Source organism: Pseudonaja textilis, chromosome 2 (assembly GCF_049901715.1).
Source record: "Pseudonaja textilis isolate UNSWEBS1 chromosome 2, rPseTex1.2, whole genome shotgun sequence".
Classification (NCBI taxonomy): Eukaryota; Metazoa; Chordata; class Lepidosauria; order Squamata; family Elapidae; genus Pseudonaja; species Pseudonaja textilis.
The window spans coordinates 51,116,066-51,136,308 of NC_141991.1; the positions used below are offsets into that span (position 1 = coordinate 51,116,066).

General features: G+C 36.0%; 1 protein-coding gene across 1 annotated transcript in view; it reads right to left on the reverse strand.

Moving 5' to 3' along the window:
* Positions 1–20,243, reverse strand: part of CACNA2D3 (calcium voltage-gated channel auxiliary subunit alpha2delta 3) — a 582,709-nt gene that overhangs the window by 182,641 nt on the left and 379,825 nt on the right. Inside the window, exon 12 of the mRNA XM_087923863.1 lies at positions 2,818–2,896. Coding sequence (XP_087779989.1) covers positions 2,818–2,896 — 79 coding nt within the window. The remainder of the gene's footprint in view (positions 1–2,817; positions 2,897–20,243) is intronic.

Genomic DNA, 20,243 nt, shown 5'->3' on the forward strand with positions numbered 1-20,243 from the left:
ATGGTACATTTACAGTGAGACAATTAAAAATAAGAACACAAAGACAAACTGCTTTCCAGCAGCACAAAATTATAGAACAATATATGATCTTTTTGGCCAATAATATAATGAGAAGTGATTGGGCAAGACTCTTGAAATCAACCATTATGAAAGGAAGTGCCTTTTCATGAACAGATGTCCTTAGATCTTTATCAAGCATGGGTAATGCACTGTCTGAAAATTGAACATGCTTTGGAAGTAACTAAACTGCCTTTGAAAAACTTGCTTCAAAGGATTCTTGTACAGTGACTAAGTCTAAATCCTAGTGTTCAATATTAGTTGATTAAGACAAATCTTTAAATAAGATAATTTCCATCAGATGGACACCAAGACTGGTTAATGCAGTAATGCATAACTAAATGCATATACTTCCAATGAGTCATTAAATATCATGTGGCGTGCACACATGCATTAGTGAGAAAACCTCAGTACACATGTAATGGAATTGCAGAATAAGCAAAGCATTTTTATTATTTTTACATCATGGCACCATATTATGTGTTTTGGAAACACAGTTATGTCATTATTTATCAAGAGATACATCTGCTTTAGTGTTGCCTGATGAGTACTATGCAAGAGTGGGATCTGTTATGGCTCCACAATCTTTAGAAGCAAAAGGATGAACTAGACCAAACAAAGGCGTCATGGTCAAGTATTTCCTATTATTTTAAAATCAGCTAGAAACCCCCAAAGCTGCAGTAAAACCTGATGATGTTAAGCAAGACAATTTCCACCTACTATCTCTTTAGTAAATATCCAGGCATTCCAATTTGTGGAGTTAAGTACATCATATAATGCATGTGTGTCTATATCTAAAAGAGAGAGAGAGACCAAGAAAAAAATATCATCTCTCATGTCACACCAAATTTGGCCCTTGCTTTCTCTCTTAAAATGCAAAATCTCTATTTTCCTTGATAGGATTTCTTTTGTTTCTCTATGTAAATCAAAAACTTCCTTCTTTCCAAAATTTCATTTAATTATCTTATATTAGTTATCTCTCCTTCCCTGCAGTTCAGAAGCACAAACAATACCTTACTGGGACACAGAGACTGTGATTTTCATTTTAGATTTAAGAGTGAGTTGATACTCAGTCTGTTATTTATTTGTGGTCACAATTATTACAGGGGATGTTTGCATTTGGCAATGGTACATTATTCAATTTTAAACAAGAAAGATGCCAAAAGTGAATATTTACATTATTCAATATAGGCAAAAGACAAACAAAATTATCAACTAACATCAAGATATAAATTATGTTCTAAACACTTAGAAATTTTATCCACTCAACCACCTAGGAGGAAAGGTTTTGTCAACTATCTTTAGTTGCTTAGGGAAGATTTTATTTGGCAAGATGCTCTGTGGAACTGGCACTTAACAAAATATATTCCTGCTTTTTTTCTCCTATATACCAATTCTGCTTCCCAATATCTAGATCAGCATTACCTCTCTAGCACATAATCATATGGATGTTTATTTCAGTGTTTCTCAACCTCAGCAATTTTAAAATATATGGACTTCAACTCCCAACTACAATGCTGCTTGCAGAATTCTTGGGCTTTGAAACTTAAAGCTTCTGACGTTGAGAAATATTGGTTAATTTTACTGGCAGAGTGATTTACTCCCAGGTAAACATACATAAAATGGCAATCTTGCAAAGAGTTCATACTAGGCTACATTTTTAGGCAGCAGGATCAAAGTGGCATAATATTTTGCAAGCTAAAATCCAGTATTTTTCATTAAATCTGGAAAGTTAGTCAGAGTAATGACAACTGAATGATATTGATAGAATAACTCCATTTCCCCTGGACACAAAATGCATTATTTTGATACAAACAGTTGCACTTTACTGAAATGCTTGTAATGATTTCCTTTTTCCTATCCAGAAAGAAACAGTGATAATATAGATTCTGCATAATGTGACTACAGAGTTAATTGGACTGGAATGAAAAACCTGGTTCCAAAGTTAGTTGCCCTTGAAAATCGGGCCATGTTTTTTATGTTTCTATGTTTTGTTTTTTTGTGTGTTTATGTTTGATTGAGTTAATAAAACCTTGGAGGAATGTTAGAAGAGGATAATTGAGAACAAAAGATAGAAGAGAATAAAACAAGTCAGAAGAAAATATAAGTATAATGAATAAAAAATAAAACAGATAAATATAGAAAAGAAATATAATTGAATAAAAGTAAAAGGAGAAATAATGAGAAATTTGAAAGGATATGTATGTGTTTATAAGGAAATTTGTCAATGGTGTATAAAACGTTTTATTTGTTTTGTTAAAATTTACAAATAACTTTCAGAAAAGAGGTTTTATGTTCTTATGTCTTATGTTTTGTTTGTTTTTTTAAAAACTAATAAAATTTGTTTTTTTAAAAAAAGAAAATCGGGCCACTTTACATATGTAATTGCAGCCTAGGTACTTGTGCTTAACTCCTGATTGTGACATTGCAGCAAGTCACAGTTATATGATAGCAATTTTTGACACAATTCCATGAGCAAATCTAATTGGAAAGCCAACAGAAAATCGTAGTTACACAAGGTTCTTGCTTAACAAGCCACCATATTTCTTGCATAACCATGGCAGGTGGGACTACTATCACTAAGTGCTGCAATCATGTTACATTGTATTTTACAAAGCAATTCCTTTTCCAATTGCCAGAGGGCTACCTATTTTCATGTGTCAACCTATTAAACCAAAACAAGGACTCAGATGCATTTTACCAGGTCATTAAAGGTCCAAGAAGAACCAATCATAAGGGAGGGGTAGAATTGATACCCACCTTTGTTGGCACAAGCCATCCATTTGAGATTATCTGCAAAGGAAGCTTGTCTTCCTATCCGGTAGGTGAAAATGCGAACCTGAAGATATAATTGTGTATTATTGTAACAGAACTTCATTTACAGGAAACACTTTATATCAACTTTGTATTAAGCAGGTTATAGCACCAGACAAAAATATCAAAGAATTGCAAGCACATTCTATTGGAATTTTCTTTTGAGCTGAATCATCAATCATTTCACACACTTACGGATTTTGGTTACACACACCCACATTTGGCATTTTTTAGAATTATAAGTGAATGTAAATGAATAGGTATCATTTCAGAAGTTCAGCATGAAATCACACAAGAGAAAATGTATTATTTTGCTCTGATCCTAAGCTTGCATTTAATTACTATACTGCCACAAAAGTCTCCTGCATATGCAGAAACATGAGGTAAGCTTCTATCTCTCAAATGCAGTAATACAGATTTCCCACAATAATGATAAATTATTTCAACCAAAAGAGCTATCCAACACTGACTGTTCGTTACAGGTTCATAAAGTCAAAGCTTAACATTCCTCCACTCCCAATTACATGAGAAAATAGTTGGAAGCATAAATTCAATTTGCAGTCCAAGGAAAATTCAGGTTATAAGTACCTCAGTTCATTAAAAATGACCCTTTTGTTGTTACTTATCCCTGACAATCATTTATTTGGGAAAATTTTCAAGAGTATTCAACCAGAGCCTTCTGATTCTTTTTTTTAATTTTAAAAATAAATTTTATTAATCATATTTTCATCATAAAAACACATCTCCACTCATTACAGCATTTCAATATTGGTGTTCACTCACATTGACATACTATCTAATTATGTAGGTAGTTACTATATATTACATATTTGTTTTTACATTCAACATAAATCAAATATTTACAGGCCTACAAACAGTATTTATCTCAACTTATTATATAGCTCCTACATACCCTTCATCTATCAGCTTTGAGTCTACTTTCTAACCAATTGTACCATAAATTCCAAATCTCATAGTACTCCATTTCTTCTCTGTCATTTAATTCCATCGATAACCTATCCATCTCTGCACATTCTAAAACCTTTTTTATTATCATTATATCAGAAGGAGTATTGTCTTCCAATTCTGGGCAAAGGTAATTCTGGCCATGGTTATTATATGAGTATTATGTATTGGAATTTTTACATATATTATATCTTAATGTACACAATAAAAATATCTCTGGTTTCATCTTGATTTTTTGTTTCATAATTTCTTCTAGCCAATTCTTAATTTTGCACCAATATTTCTTAGCTTTGGGGCAGGTCCACCACATATGAAAATAGGTTCTTTATTTATTGTCACATCTCCAGCATTTCATCGATCTGGTAGGGAAAATTTTAGCCAATCCTGCCAGGGGTAAATGCCAGTGATAGAATATTTTATTCAAGTTTTCTTTGTAAGCTCTGACATTGTTAGTTTATCATTTATATCCCATAATTTTTCCCAATATCCCAATTCGATACTATATCCAAAATTTTTGGCCCAGGTTATCATAGTCTCCTTAACTGTTTCTTCCTCCATTTTAAAATGTAGTTATATATTTTGGTAATCACTTTTTCCTTCATCCCTTGTAATATTTGTCTAATTCCTGTTGGGCTTTATAAAAACCATATTGCTCTACATCTTTTTTATACCTTGTCTGGATTTATAGATATGGCTACCAATCTATCTCTATTCCTTGTGCCTTTAACTGTTGGTTAGAGCCTTCTAATTCTAATTTCTGCAGGAAACCAAGAAAGCTACCACCAGAGACAATCTTCTTACCTGTGTTGATTAATTTATTTTACTTTTTCCATGCAGTTTTAATGAAAAATTTAAAAAAAATCAAGTGTCCTAAACCCATCTTGAAAAAAATGAAAAGAACTGGTGAGCCAAATCATCTTGATTTTAACAAAATGGTTATGAGTCAACAATGGACTATTTCCCCCAGTAAAGAAGGGTAAGACATGTTAGTCACTTCAGTCTAAGAATTTCCAATATGCATAAATTCAGGAGTGATAGCTAAATTAGGCAATAGATTTCCAACAGCAATAACCAGTTCTGCTCTGGACTTTCATCTTGAAGGAGATAGTCTCTTCCTGTCCTCCCAATGCCTTTCCTGCCCCACATGTCACTTCTTGTATACCCTGCATACCATTCTTGATCACACCACCTCTTGTGGACCATCCCAGTCACCCTTCCCAACTCTCATTTCCCCCTATACAGCCTTCCTAACTTGTACGGCACTTCTTGCACTTATCTGCGATGGTCAGGTATCCTTATCAGTTGCACCACATCCTCTTTCCCTTCCCTGGTCCATGTGCCACCTCTTGCATATCCTTAAGACCCCCACAGACCCCTATTGACCCACATTATCCTAGCAACACCCTATGACTTCTGAGACTGGATTCTGCCCTTGAAGATAGGAATCTAACACTGACTCCAATCCTAAGTCTTTTTAGCTGTTTTTCAGCCTGGGAATTCCCCATCCCATTGGTATATACACCAAACCCCTATATTGTTCCCAGTCCATTACTCTGAGTGGGAAAGACTAGCTTTTTTTAATAAGCATAAAAGAAGAAAATTAGGGGGGAACTAATATTGTTTTTTTCTACTTCTGTGCTGCTGAAACTAATGTCTAGGGATATGCTAGACTTCTTCAGAGTCCCATCCATGTACTCTAATCACTGACTAGGTTTAAATTCAAACACAAGAAAAGATGATGAGACTGGCAAGAAAGAGGTAGCTTCATACAGAGATAAATTAGATATCCGCCTTATTAATTTTGAAATGAGGAGAATTGGTTTTTCTGATTAGCAGGTTTATTCACTTGACTAACATAACACTTGACTGCTCTTCCATGTGCAGAGCATTGCCCAACAACAATGTTGGCACTGCCACTGAGGTAGCATCCTATTCCATGTTACAGACTAATATAATATTTCCTGCAGCCAATTAAAATTTGAAATGCTTTTGCTGGCCTATGGGTCTGTTTTTCATTACTTACTGCAGCTGTTACAAAGAATCAGCGAGTTAATCAACCAATGTCAAATCAAGAAGTGCTTTAAGAGAGCTGAAAATCTTGCCCAACAGCAGCCAGATGGGCATGAAAACTTCTTCATCTATTCTGGTTTTAAAAAGCAATGAGGCTCACTAGAAACATCCATCATATTGAACTAAAGAACTGAGTCTACACAGTACATACATAAATGGTGGCATATATACAATATATAGACCTATTTCTTATTTCTCAAAATCATGTCTTATGTTTGGGCAACATGGATGGCCATAATAGTTACTCTGAGTTTCATAGGGCCTCTAGGAAGAGAAGAAACATATCTTTTTACCTCAGAGTAACCAACACCATAGCAGCAACAATAATGCAAACCTGTTTATAGAATTGTCTAACCACCAGGCCACAGATCACTACTGGATCTTAAGCTGACCACAGAACCGGGCTATGGAAGTGGCAGGCAAGCACACACGCACACAGATCCATTTGTGCAAGCAGTAGGTAAGCACATGTGTTTACACTGCATCTGCGTGAGTAGCAGGTGCAGGTGCTTACCACTTGTGCAAATGGAGCTGAGCACATGCATGCATTTGATTGCTGTTTGCAATCTCCTTTCTCCCCACCAGTCTGCAAAGCTGGAAAAGTTAGGGAACTCTGGCCTGCCCTAAGAGATCCACTTCCTTTTAATATCCTTTTATAGTAATCCATATATATTTGCTCCCAAAGGTTATGTTGGGTTTGATTCAGCCTAACTGCTCATTTAGGCACAACTGCACTATTGTAAGCAAAATGTTTAATCTCAAAAAGAGAAGGAAATAGTACCATCAGATTTATATCCAATCCTAATACATAAATTGTCCCCAGTGCTTATCTCAGAAAAGAATGTGCTGAAATACATTCTAAATAGAAAACAAATCAAATCTGAGAAATTTATGGCTAATTGTCTTCTTTAACATACACACAATCAAACAACCATGTCCATAATAGAAGTAGAATAGACTGAGCTGCAGTAAAGAGAAAAACGACCTAATGTGGCATCAGGGCCAAAGTACTAGAGAAACTGAATTCAAGACATATTAGCTTTGAACAACAGTTTACTGAAGATCCCTATGAAAAAAAAGGGCAATGAAAACTGTTTTCTCCTTCTATCAAATATGCATGTACGTGTACCTGTGTCTGTACCCACACACACTTGTGTACAAATATTGAATTCCAGAAAAGATGTGACAGTTCTTATTTATCACAAGTATATTTCATTTCTTGAACATTATTTGTGATATAGAAAAGAACACACATCAGAATTCCCAGTCTTACTTTGGGCAGCACACTGTACAATGATTTTTTAACCATTTTTCAGAATTAAGTCTTTGGAGGGAAGATGCTAACTTCCCAGAATTACAAACTTTCACCAAGCCACTTTTTAAAGTAGAAACCACAACATGAATTGCCATTATAACTCCCATCACAATATATATATATATTTTTTGTCTGAATAGGTTCCTGTTTTGCTTACTGGTCTTCTACTTGAATTTAACTAGATTCAGAGAAAAAAATTTAGGCTAACAGGACACTTTATTTACTCTGGTTTACAAGCAAACCTCTGCAGATTTACATCTGCTATTAGCACGGGAGCTTTCCTTACTTGAAACAGAAAGGAACATGTAAAAAGACAAAGGAAAAACCCCTAAGCAATGTAATCTACTAAATATTAATATATTAACTAAGTAACTTAGTTATTTACCAGTACCATTTTTTCAATAAAATATGTATTCTCATATTTCATATTTCACAAATTCCTTGTGTGTCCAATCACACATGGCCAATAAAAATATTCTATTGTAGTCTATATCCTTTGTCCTTATCCACAAATGATAGCATTAATAAAGCACAGCTGTAATTCACATCTTTAATTATAGGTCAGCCTGATAAGCTAATCAATATAATTAATTCTTGGGCAGGTCAGAAGTAAAATCTTTCACTTTATCACTGGCACATTTTACACAGGGCAATCAGCACATTTTAAAGGACACACTTGCCACAATTAATTTCACTTCTGAATGATTCTACTATTACGTTTCTTATGTATGGAAGCAATAAATAAGCTATATGAAAAGCATTGGACAACATCTTTATCTAGATGGACTAATGTCTATGGAGATTCTCAGTCATCCAGGTCATGGTTGTTCCAAAGGTGCTTTTTCAAGAGGCAACTGGACTCTCTATTTTTTCTTTGAAGATGTTTCACTTCTCATCCAAGAAGCTTCTTCAATCTTGAAAAAACACCTTTGTGATAGATGGGCTAATTTTTTGGGAGCAACTCTTTCATGGGACTGGGCTCTTTGAGGGGCAGTCTCTCCCCACTTACAAATGGGCACACTCTGCGCTAGTAGATGCTGCCGAAATAAGAGATGGGGAACTATGACTTGTGGACTTCAGCTCCCAGAAGTCCACAGGTCATAAAAGGGTCATAGTTCCCCACTCCTGCCTTAAATTAAACCAGTAGAATAATCACTGGGTGTCTGAAATATACTTCCCTAGACAAGTCCACCATTAAACCAGTATTGCCTCCCTCTACTCCCTCTGCCCCATTCGTACAGAAGCAGCAACATACAAAGAGAGGCTTAAATCACTAACTTCCTAACAGCACCATCTCCACAGCATCAGATTAGTTCCTCAGAGATTAAAATTCAGGAAAGTTTCCATAGCTCAAAGTAAGTCTTTGATAAATTTAAAAGTAGTGTGGATTTATGGAAAGCTACTCCCATCCCCCAAAATTGGGATGGAACTTGCAGAGAAGCTGACACTTGCCCACAAATAATCTTGCCCACAAATGGGAAGTTTGGACATCATTAAATAGGCTGTTCAGGAAGAGCAAGAGAATGTGCAGATCTGCAGACTATCACTCACATGTACTGTACATGTGCCCTCTGTGCCCTGTCCAATGTACTCTTGAGAACCTTAGGATCTCACAAAGAATACAATTGATTTGCATGCTTTTGGGCAGGCACTGCCTAAATTAGGATTTTACTTATTTTAAAGTCTATGTTGTTACTTCTGTACTTATACCTACACATAAAATTTTAATAATGAAGCTTGTGACATGAATAAATAATAATCAGCCCAGGCCTTTAGATCTTGCAAAAAAAATAAAATCATGCTGCATGTGCCATCGACTAGGGGTCTACAACTGGCTGGGTCCTCAGAGACATGGTTGCCTTATGGAACATCACCCCCGCATTAGACTAACCCCATCCCATTTGATATTTTGAAAGGCCACGATTTGTTTAAACTCACTTTTAGTTAACTAGTATACATTATAATTAGTTAGCATACTTATTAGCTAATAATTAATTAGCATTGTTAAACTGACTGCATAGTTATCATTGTGCTTTTTGTTCATCCTCTTGAGCACCATTTTGGCAGAAAGGTAAGATATAAGGTCTATCCAGCTTCAACATTAACAAGCCATTAATCACACCTGTTTCCCACTCTTCTTGCTCCAGCAAAGGGGGCTTAGTTGCCCACTTTAATGAGCCATATAAAATTGCCATAGCCAACCAATTTTCCACATTTAATGCATGACCCAGAATGAAAATTATATGGATCTCAGGTGCTTGGGAGAGATGCCAAAAATGAAATACCTTAATTTGCAATCTTAAACCTAAGAACATTTAAAGACTTCTATGGCTTGTACAGTTTATTCTCTTGTGGAAAATACAGTGTATTTACAGGGAGAAACATTAGTTCTCCATCATGAATGCTGTTTTATGTAACTTTGATATACTGGACCACAAGCAAATCATGTAACAAAAGCAAGTATTAAATAAAGGTTGGCTTTACTTGAGTTTCATATATCATATTTTACATCTATATCTGTGCTCTGTAACTTTTATTGGTTTGCTACAATTTGGCATTAAAAGAAAGTTCAATTAATTAGTAATTGTTTTATTTTTTTTCACTGAACATTTTCTCCACAAGACGTTTTTATTGTTGCACCTTGCCTGAAATTAAATGACAGATTTAATTGCACAGGCTCCTATCCAAATCCTAGCCACGTCTTTTCAGTTAATTTGCTACCCATATAGGTTTGAAGGATTTGAAGATTATAAATTACCATTATAAATTAGAAGTCTGATTGCTACATTTGGGAATAAATTCTGAAAAAAAGAACAGCAACTGAAACGACAGAAATTATTTATTACTATATAGTTTTAATTGCAGCCATCCTCCAGGGAGCTTAGGCCTGCATATTACCATTCCTTCAATACCCCACCCAAAATAGTGTGAGTCTCATAACGTGCCTGTGAAATAAGATTAAAGACAGTGGTGCGTTTATTCCTCCACAGTAGCTTCTCGTCTAAGTTGGGAGTGTTTAAATCCAAATCTTTTCAATTAATTTTATCACATTAATTCTCCACTTTGTTGGATATTCTTTTAGTATTTAGAGTGCAGCCCTTTTCAGAGGTCATTAAGAAGAATGTGCTTAAATTTATAACCCAAGTGTAGCAGTGGTGGGATTCAATTTTTTTTACTACCGGTTCTGTGGCCGTGGCTTGGTGGGCATGGTGTGGCTTGGTGGGCATGGTGTGGCTTGGTGGGCATGAGTTGGTGGGCGTGGTGAGATACTGCAAAATCTCCATTCCCTCCCCACTCCTGGGGGAAGGTTACTGCAAAATCCCATTCCCCACTCCCACACTAACCTGCTTTCCAGCTCCGTTCTCCTGTGCAGGGCAACAAAAGAAGACTCAGCGGATGAGCTGGGACTTGGGAGGCAGTGAATAGATGAGGGTGGGGCCAGTCAGAGGTGGTATTTGCCAGTACTCCAAATTACTCAAAATTTCTGCTACCGGTTCTCCAGAACTGGTCAGAACCTGCTGAATACCACCTCTGAAGTGTAGGATTGCGTGAACGGGTACTGTCTTCTATACCTCATTTGGCCTCTATTTAATTCCCCTCTTAATATCTTTGCACACAGAAATGAGTACTAGAGAGAACGGCTTTGGTACCTATTGTATGAAGGCTTCCTGTAATATGCAACCCAGAACAAGACCCTTCTCTGCAGACATTCACACTGTGTATAGGTACTTCAGAAACTCTGTGTGTCATGTATACAGCAGAGCCCAGAAGGAAATGCTCATGAGGAATGGTTGGAAGCAATGGGCATATTTAACCTAAAGAAGATGTAATAATTATTTCAACATATGAAAGGCTGTTAAATAGACTATGGGGCAGAATTGTTTAAAGTTTTTCCAGGAGACAGAAAAACAATACATAGGTTTAAATTACACAATTTTGACTGGACATCAGAAAAAAACTGCCTTGGGACTTGCCTTCATTGGAGCTTCTTAAATAGCGGCTGAATGGCCATCAGTTAAGACATTTTGCAGTAATGCAGTGCCATAGAGGGCTGGCATTGGACTTGTTAATCTCTTAAGATTCATTCCAATACTTACATTCTATGAGGTACTCATGTACTGCCAGTCCCTATTTAAATATGAAATATTTATCACATAATATTGAATATTTATATATTAATAGATATTTATTCCATAAATAGTCCACATGCAGGCTGTCTGGGGAATAGGAACTATAGGACATCAGCAATATTTTAGTTTATTTTGAAAATTTGTATTTCACAATTCAAAGTATCCTTTTTCAAAACTTTCAGTTACTTTAATATACTGAGAGTATTTACACCAAGACAAATTCCTTGTGTGTTCAATCACACTTGGCCAATAAAGTATTCTATTCTATTCTATTCTATTCTATTCTATTCTATTCTATTCTATATTAAGGAATATTTGAATAGGATTATCATTGTCCTGTGTTAGTGAACGCAATGGCCTTCTACCACAGAACCCTCTAGCTGTTGGTTAAGTTTGGACTACTGAAAAATTAAGATGTGAAACTATCATTTGAAATGCATTTGCCAAACAAGATTTACATGAAATATAATTTATACATCCAGCATGGAGCAAATTACAATTAAAGCAATTTTCTGCCACTCCAGTTTCTCTGCAGCAATTCTCCAGGGACCAGTCACAGCTCATTAAGCTAAGGCAGGGTTTCACTGAATGCCTGGTCTTTTAGTCCAGGAATGTACTAATCATGATTGTGCATGTTGTTTACAGCTAATCAGCGTCCTCAGTACTTGACCATAACTTGTTCAGGAGGTTTCTTGAGAGTAAATCTTTTTTTTTTCTCCCATTCTCCCTCTTTGAGGACTTCTTCTCCTTCTCCTCTTTCTCTTTCTTTCTGCTATCATTTGTCATTTTGTTTTAGCACAAAACATTAGCTTCAACGATCCTAAGCATAAAGTCTAAAAGTCCTTCTTAAAGTGGGTTAAGGGTTGCAGCTTTAATTAGAGGCAATATTATGGGATAGTTCATCTAACTGCTGACATCGGAAGGTTCATTATTTCCTATTGTATGATTTTGGGGGGGCCCAAGTCTTTGCTTGATTTTCAACAGCTGTCCAAGTAATAACCTTAACTACCTCAGTTTACATGAGGGGAAGGAAGGCTTTTGGCTCTCAGCTGCCAGGAAAGAGAGAGGGTGAGGCTGCTCACAGCTGAAAGCCATTTTTGTGGACAATCCAGGCAGAAAATTTTCGTGTTTCTTTGTGCTCCCCAGAAATTGTTGTTACCTTTACAGGAAAGGAGGAAAGGAAAGGAGGCTGGCTGGATTTATTTTCCCCCATCACTAAAATAACAATCTAGGTTCTTTCCATGTTTCCCCCAAATGGTGAAAATATAGCCGGAATGCAAAGGAGAGTCAAGTATTACAGAAAAGCTTCAATTAAAAAATACATATTTTTCAATGTGCTTCACTTTATATTCAGCTAAATGAAACCCAGTGGGGTTAGATAAGCAGTGACTTGGCTGAACCTAAATGAGAGGAATTGTCCATGTTCATAGTGAGATGAAAAAGAGATAAAGGGAAAATGTAGTTTTCATACTCAGCCACAGAGATGTGTCAAGCAAATAACATATGGAATTATAAAAATTAAAGATGGCAGGTTATCAATATTAGAAATAATGCTTCATTTGTTTGGATTATATTGAAGCAATAAAGGCATTTTGATTTTTGATTTAATACTATTTTCTGAAATAAAATGGCAAAGATAGGACTACTCATTGAATAAATGTTTTCTATTTATAAAAAAAATCTGTAATATAAAATTGGGACTTATAGTAAATATTAGAAATGTTGCCCATGGAAGAATCTGAAAAAACACAATCTGTTCACAAAACTATTTTCATTAGAGATGTACTCCATATTTCTACTGTCAAAGACAGACAGTTTGGCATTAATCAGTGGAACAGAAAACTAAATATGAGAAAAATTATGAGAACATTGTTAAGTTGAAAAAATATTGAAAAAACAATGATAACATAAAAATGCTAAAAACAATTCAGAAGACACAAAAGCTAAATTTTGTCATTCTCCCTAAAAACAGAGCTGTGCTATAAATCCCTTTGGTGGGGGAAGTTTACATGCAAAATTATATGTACTGCATGAATGTTTCTATTGGATAAAGAAGCTCCTGGGAACATTTCTTTAGTTCAGAAAGTTCCCCAGGAGAAAACTCAAGTATATGTATTAAAGCACATTACAAGCATCAAAAGGTGAACAGTGTGCTCAATAATTTCTTGAAAAACTCTTAACCAGTGTTATTTAGTCAACCAATGGTTTTAAATGAGGAATTCAAGTTACAAATCAAAACATACTACAAAGGAATTTCAGTACTATTAATTGTGGAGAGAAAAAATCCAGAATGTTTAGTTTGATCTATCTATATTAAACCCAACTGTTTTGTTGTTATCAAAATCATCTACCGCTTTTGGCAGATTATTTGAAAGATTATCTAACTCAAGTCCATTTTAACTATAAGGGATTGTAACAAGGAAAAAAGAAACTTTGAAGCTGACATTTTGAAAGCAGGCTGATTAAGTCACTTAAACAATACTATTTTCCATTATAATGAGACAGGCTCTTTTCCTGCTTAAATTGTATCTGTTAATCTAAATTGATCTAAATTGTTATTTGTCATATAGACATTTTTTTCCCCTTTCTTTTTCTTTTCTTTCAATTTCTTCGTGAGATATTGCTACTCTCATTTTGCAAGTCATACAAGCTCCTGTGAAACTTACATATAGGGGGCCAAAGAATTTAGACACACCATGATTCATATTGATCCAGGAACAGATAGGAAAACAGGAACAGTTCTAGCAACCATAATACAAGTGAATTAAATTGTCCTTTTAAATTTTATTTTTGATCTAACCAAATGATAAAATCAGGCTGCATTCTCACTAAGCCTATGTTATTGGCTCCTTTATTTCTAGTAGACATTTAATGGCTGTCAGGTATTGTGTGAATAGGCAGACATTCACAATATATTGTACTCTGCACAGAGCAGACAGAGATTAAACAGGTGACACAATGGATGAAATCCTGCCCTTTTGCCCCTGGGATTTTGTCCAAGCTGCAACCTTACCTGGTAATGAGCTTGGCAGTTGCTGTGATTTTCTGCCCATGCCCATCACAGAAGCCTCTGTACTCAAAATATAATTTAATATACCTGATAGGTTTAGCTTAGTTGAGTTTTTTCTTAAATATTCATTCACAATGAAGTCAAGTGATTTTCAGATTACTACAGTTATAAACATTTCTGCAAAAACTGACAACCAAAACCAGCAATATACAACATGAAATGATTTTTCACCCTCAATCTGCATAATCCTAGGAAGAAAATCTTGTAATTTGTTTTTTATAATACTTAGAAAATTACAAAATCTTGTAATTCCTAAATTTGTTTCCTAAGTATCTTGAATGTTCACAGACTGGACTATTTATACCACTCAGGCAGTAATTGCAAATGGCTTTACTTCAACAAGTTCAGTACTAAATATTGAGGATGTATGTGTGGTAAGAATGTCAGCAACTGTGATGAGCTCAGGCAGGCTTCCACACTTTATAAAGCTGAGCAGACTCCAGGAAATTGTCCTGTGGATGATCAGAGTACTGTATTCAAGAATAAAATCAGCATTTTGTCTTTATATTTGATTAAACTTTAACTCCTCTTTAGCTTTATGTTTTAGTAGCTTCACAGCATCTATAAATATTTAACACATTATTCTAATTAGGTACAAACTGTTACCTGATTTTTATCTGTAATCGAATTTGAAAAGCGTGTGGAGACTTAATGTTAACCTTCATCCACTTGTATTATAGGTGCTAATTGGACTCTTTAAATTTCAAAGAAATAGAATTTTCATAACTAGCTAATTAAAAATCTAAGGCACCCTTGGGACAGGCCAAATTGCTTCCACTACGATCAGCAGTTTATTCTTGTACAATACCACGTAGAAGATTCATGTTGTCTGATTTTCACAGCTCATATTTCTCTCAAATTAATCAACAGCCACATTGGTCCAGCTGCCCCTTGGTGCTGGGGGAAAAAATGAAAAACCATGGCTACTACGTGTCCAAGCCAACTGCTAAATTAAAAAAAATAGCTTAAGGGGACACAGCTGTTGAGATGCCTGTTGACATTAAACTAATCAAGTCCATGAATACAGAATAAATGCCTGAAGATATTAAAAAAAACCTGCCCAAAACAAATAACACCACTGTGGTTAAGTGTTTCATTAGATCAACTTTCAGTGAAGGTTTCGGCTTCTTTTTTTTAGTCCATGCAGAGATAGAAAGTTCTGAGAAATTTGGTCGAGAAAGCAGCCATTATTTGTCACTTGCCTGGAAAGTCTTGAATTGTTTGTACTAACAACAAAAACATGGAAATCATGATAATGATGTTATTACATAATAAGGGATATTGCAGTGTTTATGTCAAAAGGACTTAGGTTGGACAGTCAATTTCAATAATACATATACTTGATTATTTCATTGCATGCTGCACAGGGTGCTGAATGAGGCAACTTAAATTGTAAATAAATAAAGGTAATTTTTCTAGCAAAAACCTACTATGCAATGTAAGAGGAAAATATCTGACAGATTGGCAATTTCTGCTATGTAGGCAGCTGGGATATGATGAGATATGGACAGGTTATGCAATGTAAACCTGAAAACACTTAAAATGGAAATAAGAAAAAGAATGTACTGGAAAAAGGCAAAGCCATACTGCCTTATATCCATGATACAGCTTATGAAAAAAAAGAGAAAGAATCAATCAAATGTTCATATGGTAATGAAAAGGGTAGCAGTCACTCATGCCCCAGTGGTCAAGTTGCACTCCGTGATTCTTGCAGCATCATAATACATAACATTTCTTATCCCCTCTGCTTAGATGTGTAAGACATGCAGTGAGATGTTTCCCCATGGAGCAGATGTTCTCACAGATTCTCTTTCCTGGGGAACCAAATACATTGGTTCTAGAACCACGGTGACACAGTGAATGCAGTATTGCAGACTATTTCTTCCCAGTATCAGGAGTTTAATCCTGACCGGCTCAAGATTGACTCAGCTTCCATCCTTCCCAGGTTGGTAAAACCAGGAACCAGATTGTTGGGGCAATATGCTAACTCTGTAAAATGCTTAGGGAATCCGCATAAAGAACTATGGGATAATATATAAGTCTAAATGCTATTCCTATCTACAGAATATATAGTACATATTCTAGCAGCAAATTAATTAAGGAGCTGCTGAAATCTACTGGAATAGACCATAATTTTAATAATTGTTGTGGGTGTGTCTGCATTATATATACACCATACCATTGAGTTTGGTCTCTCTTATTCCCAGGTGAACATACTGAACCCTGATATCATAAGAATCTATATTTTGAAATGTCTGAGACCTAGCTCTTTAGGGAAGACTTTAATACTGGGAAAGGTGGAAGGAAAGAGAAGAGAACAACCAGTGGTAATTGTATTGAGATAGGGAAGGAAGGAAGGAAGGAAGGAAGGAAGGAAGGAAGGAAGGAAGGAAGGAAGGAAGGAAGGAAGGAAGGAAGGAAGGTGGATGGACGGACTCAGATACATTGGCAATAAGTGTATCATTAGAAGTTCTTTAAAGACCAGGTTAGGAGCAGATAGTGACAAATAAAATCTATGTGGTTGCTAAGAGACAACAATGACTTGGTGATTTATCCATCCATCCATCCAAACACCAGGGAAGTTTTCTTGGAGAGGAAAAAAGTCTCTGAAAATGGGTCTACTGAAAATTAAATGTAGTTATTTGAAAATGCTACATCTAAAATCAAGGATCTCAAATATGATTTTGAAAAGCACCAACCAAAGCTTTGCATCATTAAAATTGAAGTGAATTGTGTTTTTGTTGTTTTACTGAACTGCAGCCAACAAATTGTAATATGCAGTGTATATTTTAAGATGGTCCTGGGATGTAATATACACTGAAAATATAATTAATTTTACTTTTTTGATACATATTGTGTATAGAATTGCTAAAATACTTTTCAATGGGCATCATTATACACCGTTCAAAAAAATAAAGGGAACACAAAAATAAGACATCCTAGATCTGAATGAATGAAATATTCTTATTAAATACTGTGTTCATTACATAGTTGAATGTGCTGACAACAAAATCACACAAAAATTATCAATGGAAATCAAATTTAGCAACCCATGGAGGTCTGGATTTGGAGTTACACTCAAAATTAAAGTGTAAAACAACACTACAGGCTAATCCAACTTTGATGTAATGTCCTTAAAACAAGCCAAAATGAGGCTCAGTAGTGTGTGTGGCCTTCACGTGCCTATATGACCTCCTCTTCAGACCCTGTCACGTCTGTCACATGTGCTCAGTGTGAACCTGCTTTCATCTGTGAAGAGCACAGGGCACCAGTGGCGAATTTGCCAATCTTGGTGTTCTCTGGCAAATGCCAAACGTCCTGCACGGTGTTGGGCTGTAAGCACAACCCCCACCTGTGGACGTCGGGCCCTCATACCACCCTCATGGAGTCTGTTTCTGACCATTTGAGCAGCCACATGCACATTTGTGGCCCGCTGGAGGTCATTTTGCAGGGCTCTGGCAGTGCTCCTCCTGTCCCTCCTTGCACAAAGGCGGAAGTAGCAGTCCTGATGCTTGGTTGTTGCCCTCCCATGCCCTCCTCCATATCTCCTGATGTACTGGCCTGTCTCCTGATAGCACCTCCATGCTCTGGACACTACGCTGACAGACACAGCAAACCTTCTTGCCACAGCTCGCATTGATGTGCCATCCTGGGTGAGCTGCACTACCTGAGCCACTTGTGTGGGTTGTAGACTCCGTCTCATGCTACCACTAGTGTGAAAGCACCGCCAGCATTCAAAAGTGACCAAACCATTAGCCAGAAAGCATAGGAACTGAGAAGTGGTCTGTGGTCACCATCTGCAGAACCACTCCTTTATTGGGGATGTCTTGCTAACTGCCTATGCTTTCCATCAGTTGTCTACTCCATTTGCACAACAGCATGTGAAATTGATTGCAAATCAGTGTTGCTACCTAAATGGACAGTTTGATTTCACAGAAGTGTGATTGATTTGGAGTTACATTGTGTTGTTTAAGTGTTCCCTTTATTTTTTTGAGCAGTGTATATACTTCTCATACTATTTAACTGAATAAATATTTTTCCTAATTAAAACATAGACCTAAAACTTAAATCTCAATTAATAGATTATCCACAGGAAAAAGCAGACGAATATTCTGACTGGGGGCGTGGGACATTGAAATGCAGCCTAAACAAAAGAATTCCATCTCTATTTGTAATAAGAAAAATGAGAAACAGAAAAACAAGATGTGGACACAGGGGTTTCAACAGTTGATAGCAATTAAAATGATTTTCATATTCAGTTGATGCATGTAGGAGGTCCAACATTTTGACTTAAAGAATCTCAAAATGATGGATTTTGGAAAATCTATACCTGAGACTACTGCCAAATAGGCAGTCAGTCAGGCAGTCTGAGGCACAGGCAGTCATATAACTGAGCTGCCTAACCGTGAAGCAGCAAAAGGATCTCCCTCTCCCCTCCAGCCCCTACCCTCCTATGATAACACAAGGAGAAAAGGACAAGTATCTATTGCATTAAGCATTAGAAGCTGGAAGGTGCCACAATCTACTTTTACAGCCATTATTAGTATGTTATTTTTTATATGTATAATAAGCAATTTGTTCTACCAGGTTGAAGAGAATAGGCACTGGGGGTGGGTGTTAAAAAAAATAAGAGGATGGTCACAGCAATGCCACCCATTTGGACAATTAAATGGAACAAATGAGGCAGGGCTTTGCACTCTTGACTTTTTGAATTTTTTCTTCACAATGCTTCTGAAAACAGGCAGCCATTTTGAAGTGGTAGTTACATCTGAAATTTTCTGGATGCATGTTCTGGCTCAAAGGAATAAAGGGTATGACCACACCAAAAATATCAATTTCTTAGGCAGAAAAGAAGTAAGGTTACTCTGAAGCACCATTTTTAGCTTTCCAGGATAGCTTCTATCAGCTGGTTGCCTTTTTTGAAGGGAAAGTGGACGTATTTTCAAGCAAAATCCTGGACTCCAGAAGCCATTTTTATTACTAAAGAGTGGCTATGTGGGGCCCAGCAATATTCTTGGAAACACCTTCTAAGTTCCTTAGAATTGGAAATAACCCTGTAGAAATACAGTAAGCCCTAATGTATCAGGCACCTACAGAGATATTAGTGAACACAGGTCTTTTTGCCATAACACAGAGAACATGAAAAGCTCTCATATGTCTGAGAAGGTTAGGAATACTCTTTGTTTCAATGATGAAGAAGACTGACTTATTTTCACTGTATTTGTATCACAGGAGTGCTTATAGAGTCTTAAATATCAAGGTAAGCAATATCAGAATACAAGTTTGTTCTGTAAATCAAGATAATGTATGGATGAACGGATAGACAGATAGACAGACATTTTTTGCCTAAGGAGCTATTTTTCAGAAGGACCTGATTATTTTAAAACATTTTGACCCACTCTGTTACTATACACGTTCTCCTTTTGGCAAAGTTTTATAAAAAATAATTAAATCTACTCAAAGAGCTTCTTTCCTGATTATTTTTTTTATCACTTGCATGGCCACCCTAGTTACAAAGTTTAAAATAACAGCAATGAATCAGAGCTTGAAGGCATTTTAATAGGTAGCAATGTTCTTAGCACACCTATCAAGAGCTTTATCACAACTGACTGGTGCTCTTTTCTATCCTGAGGGTCCAGACAAAAAAGAAAACCTAAGGAATAGATGGATTCATGACTGGAATGATAAAGAGACTAATGATGATTAAAATGCTTCTAAACAAACACACTATTTTCATGAGAATACAGGATACACATATATATAGGATATGTGGGTTTATGATGATGTCTGAACTTAGTTGTTTTCTTGCAGATGGTTTATT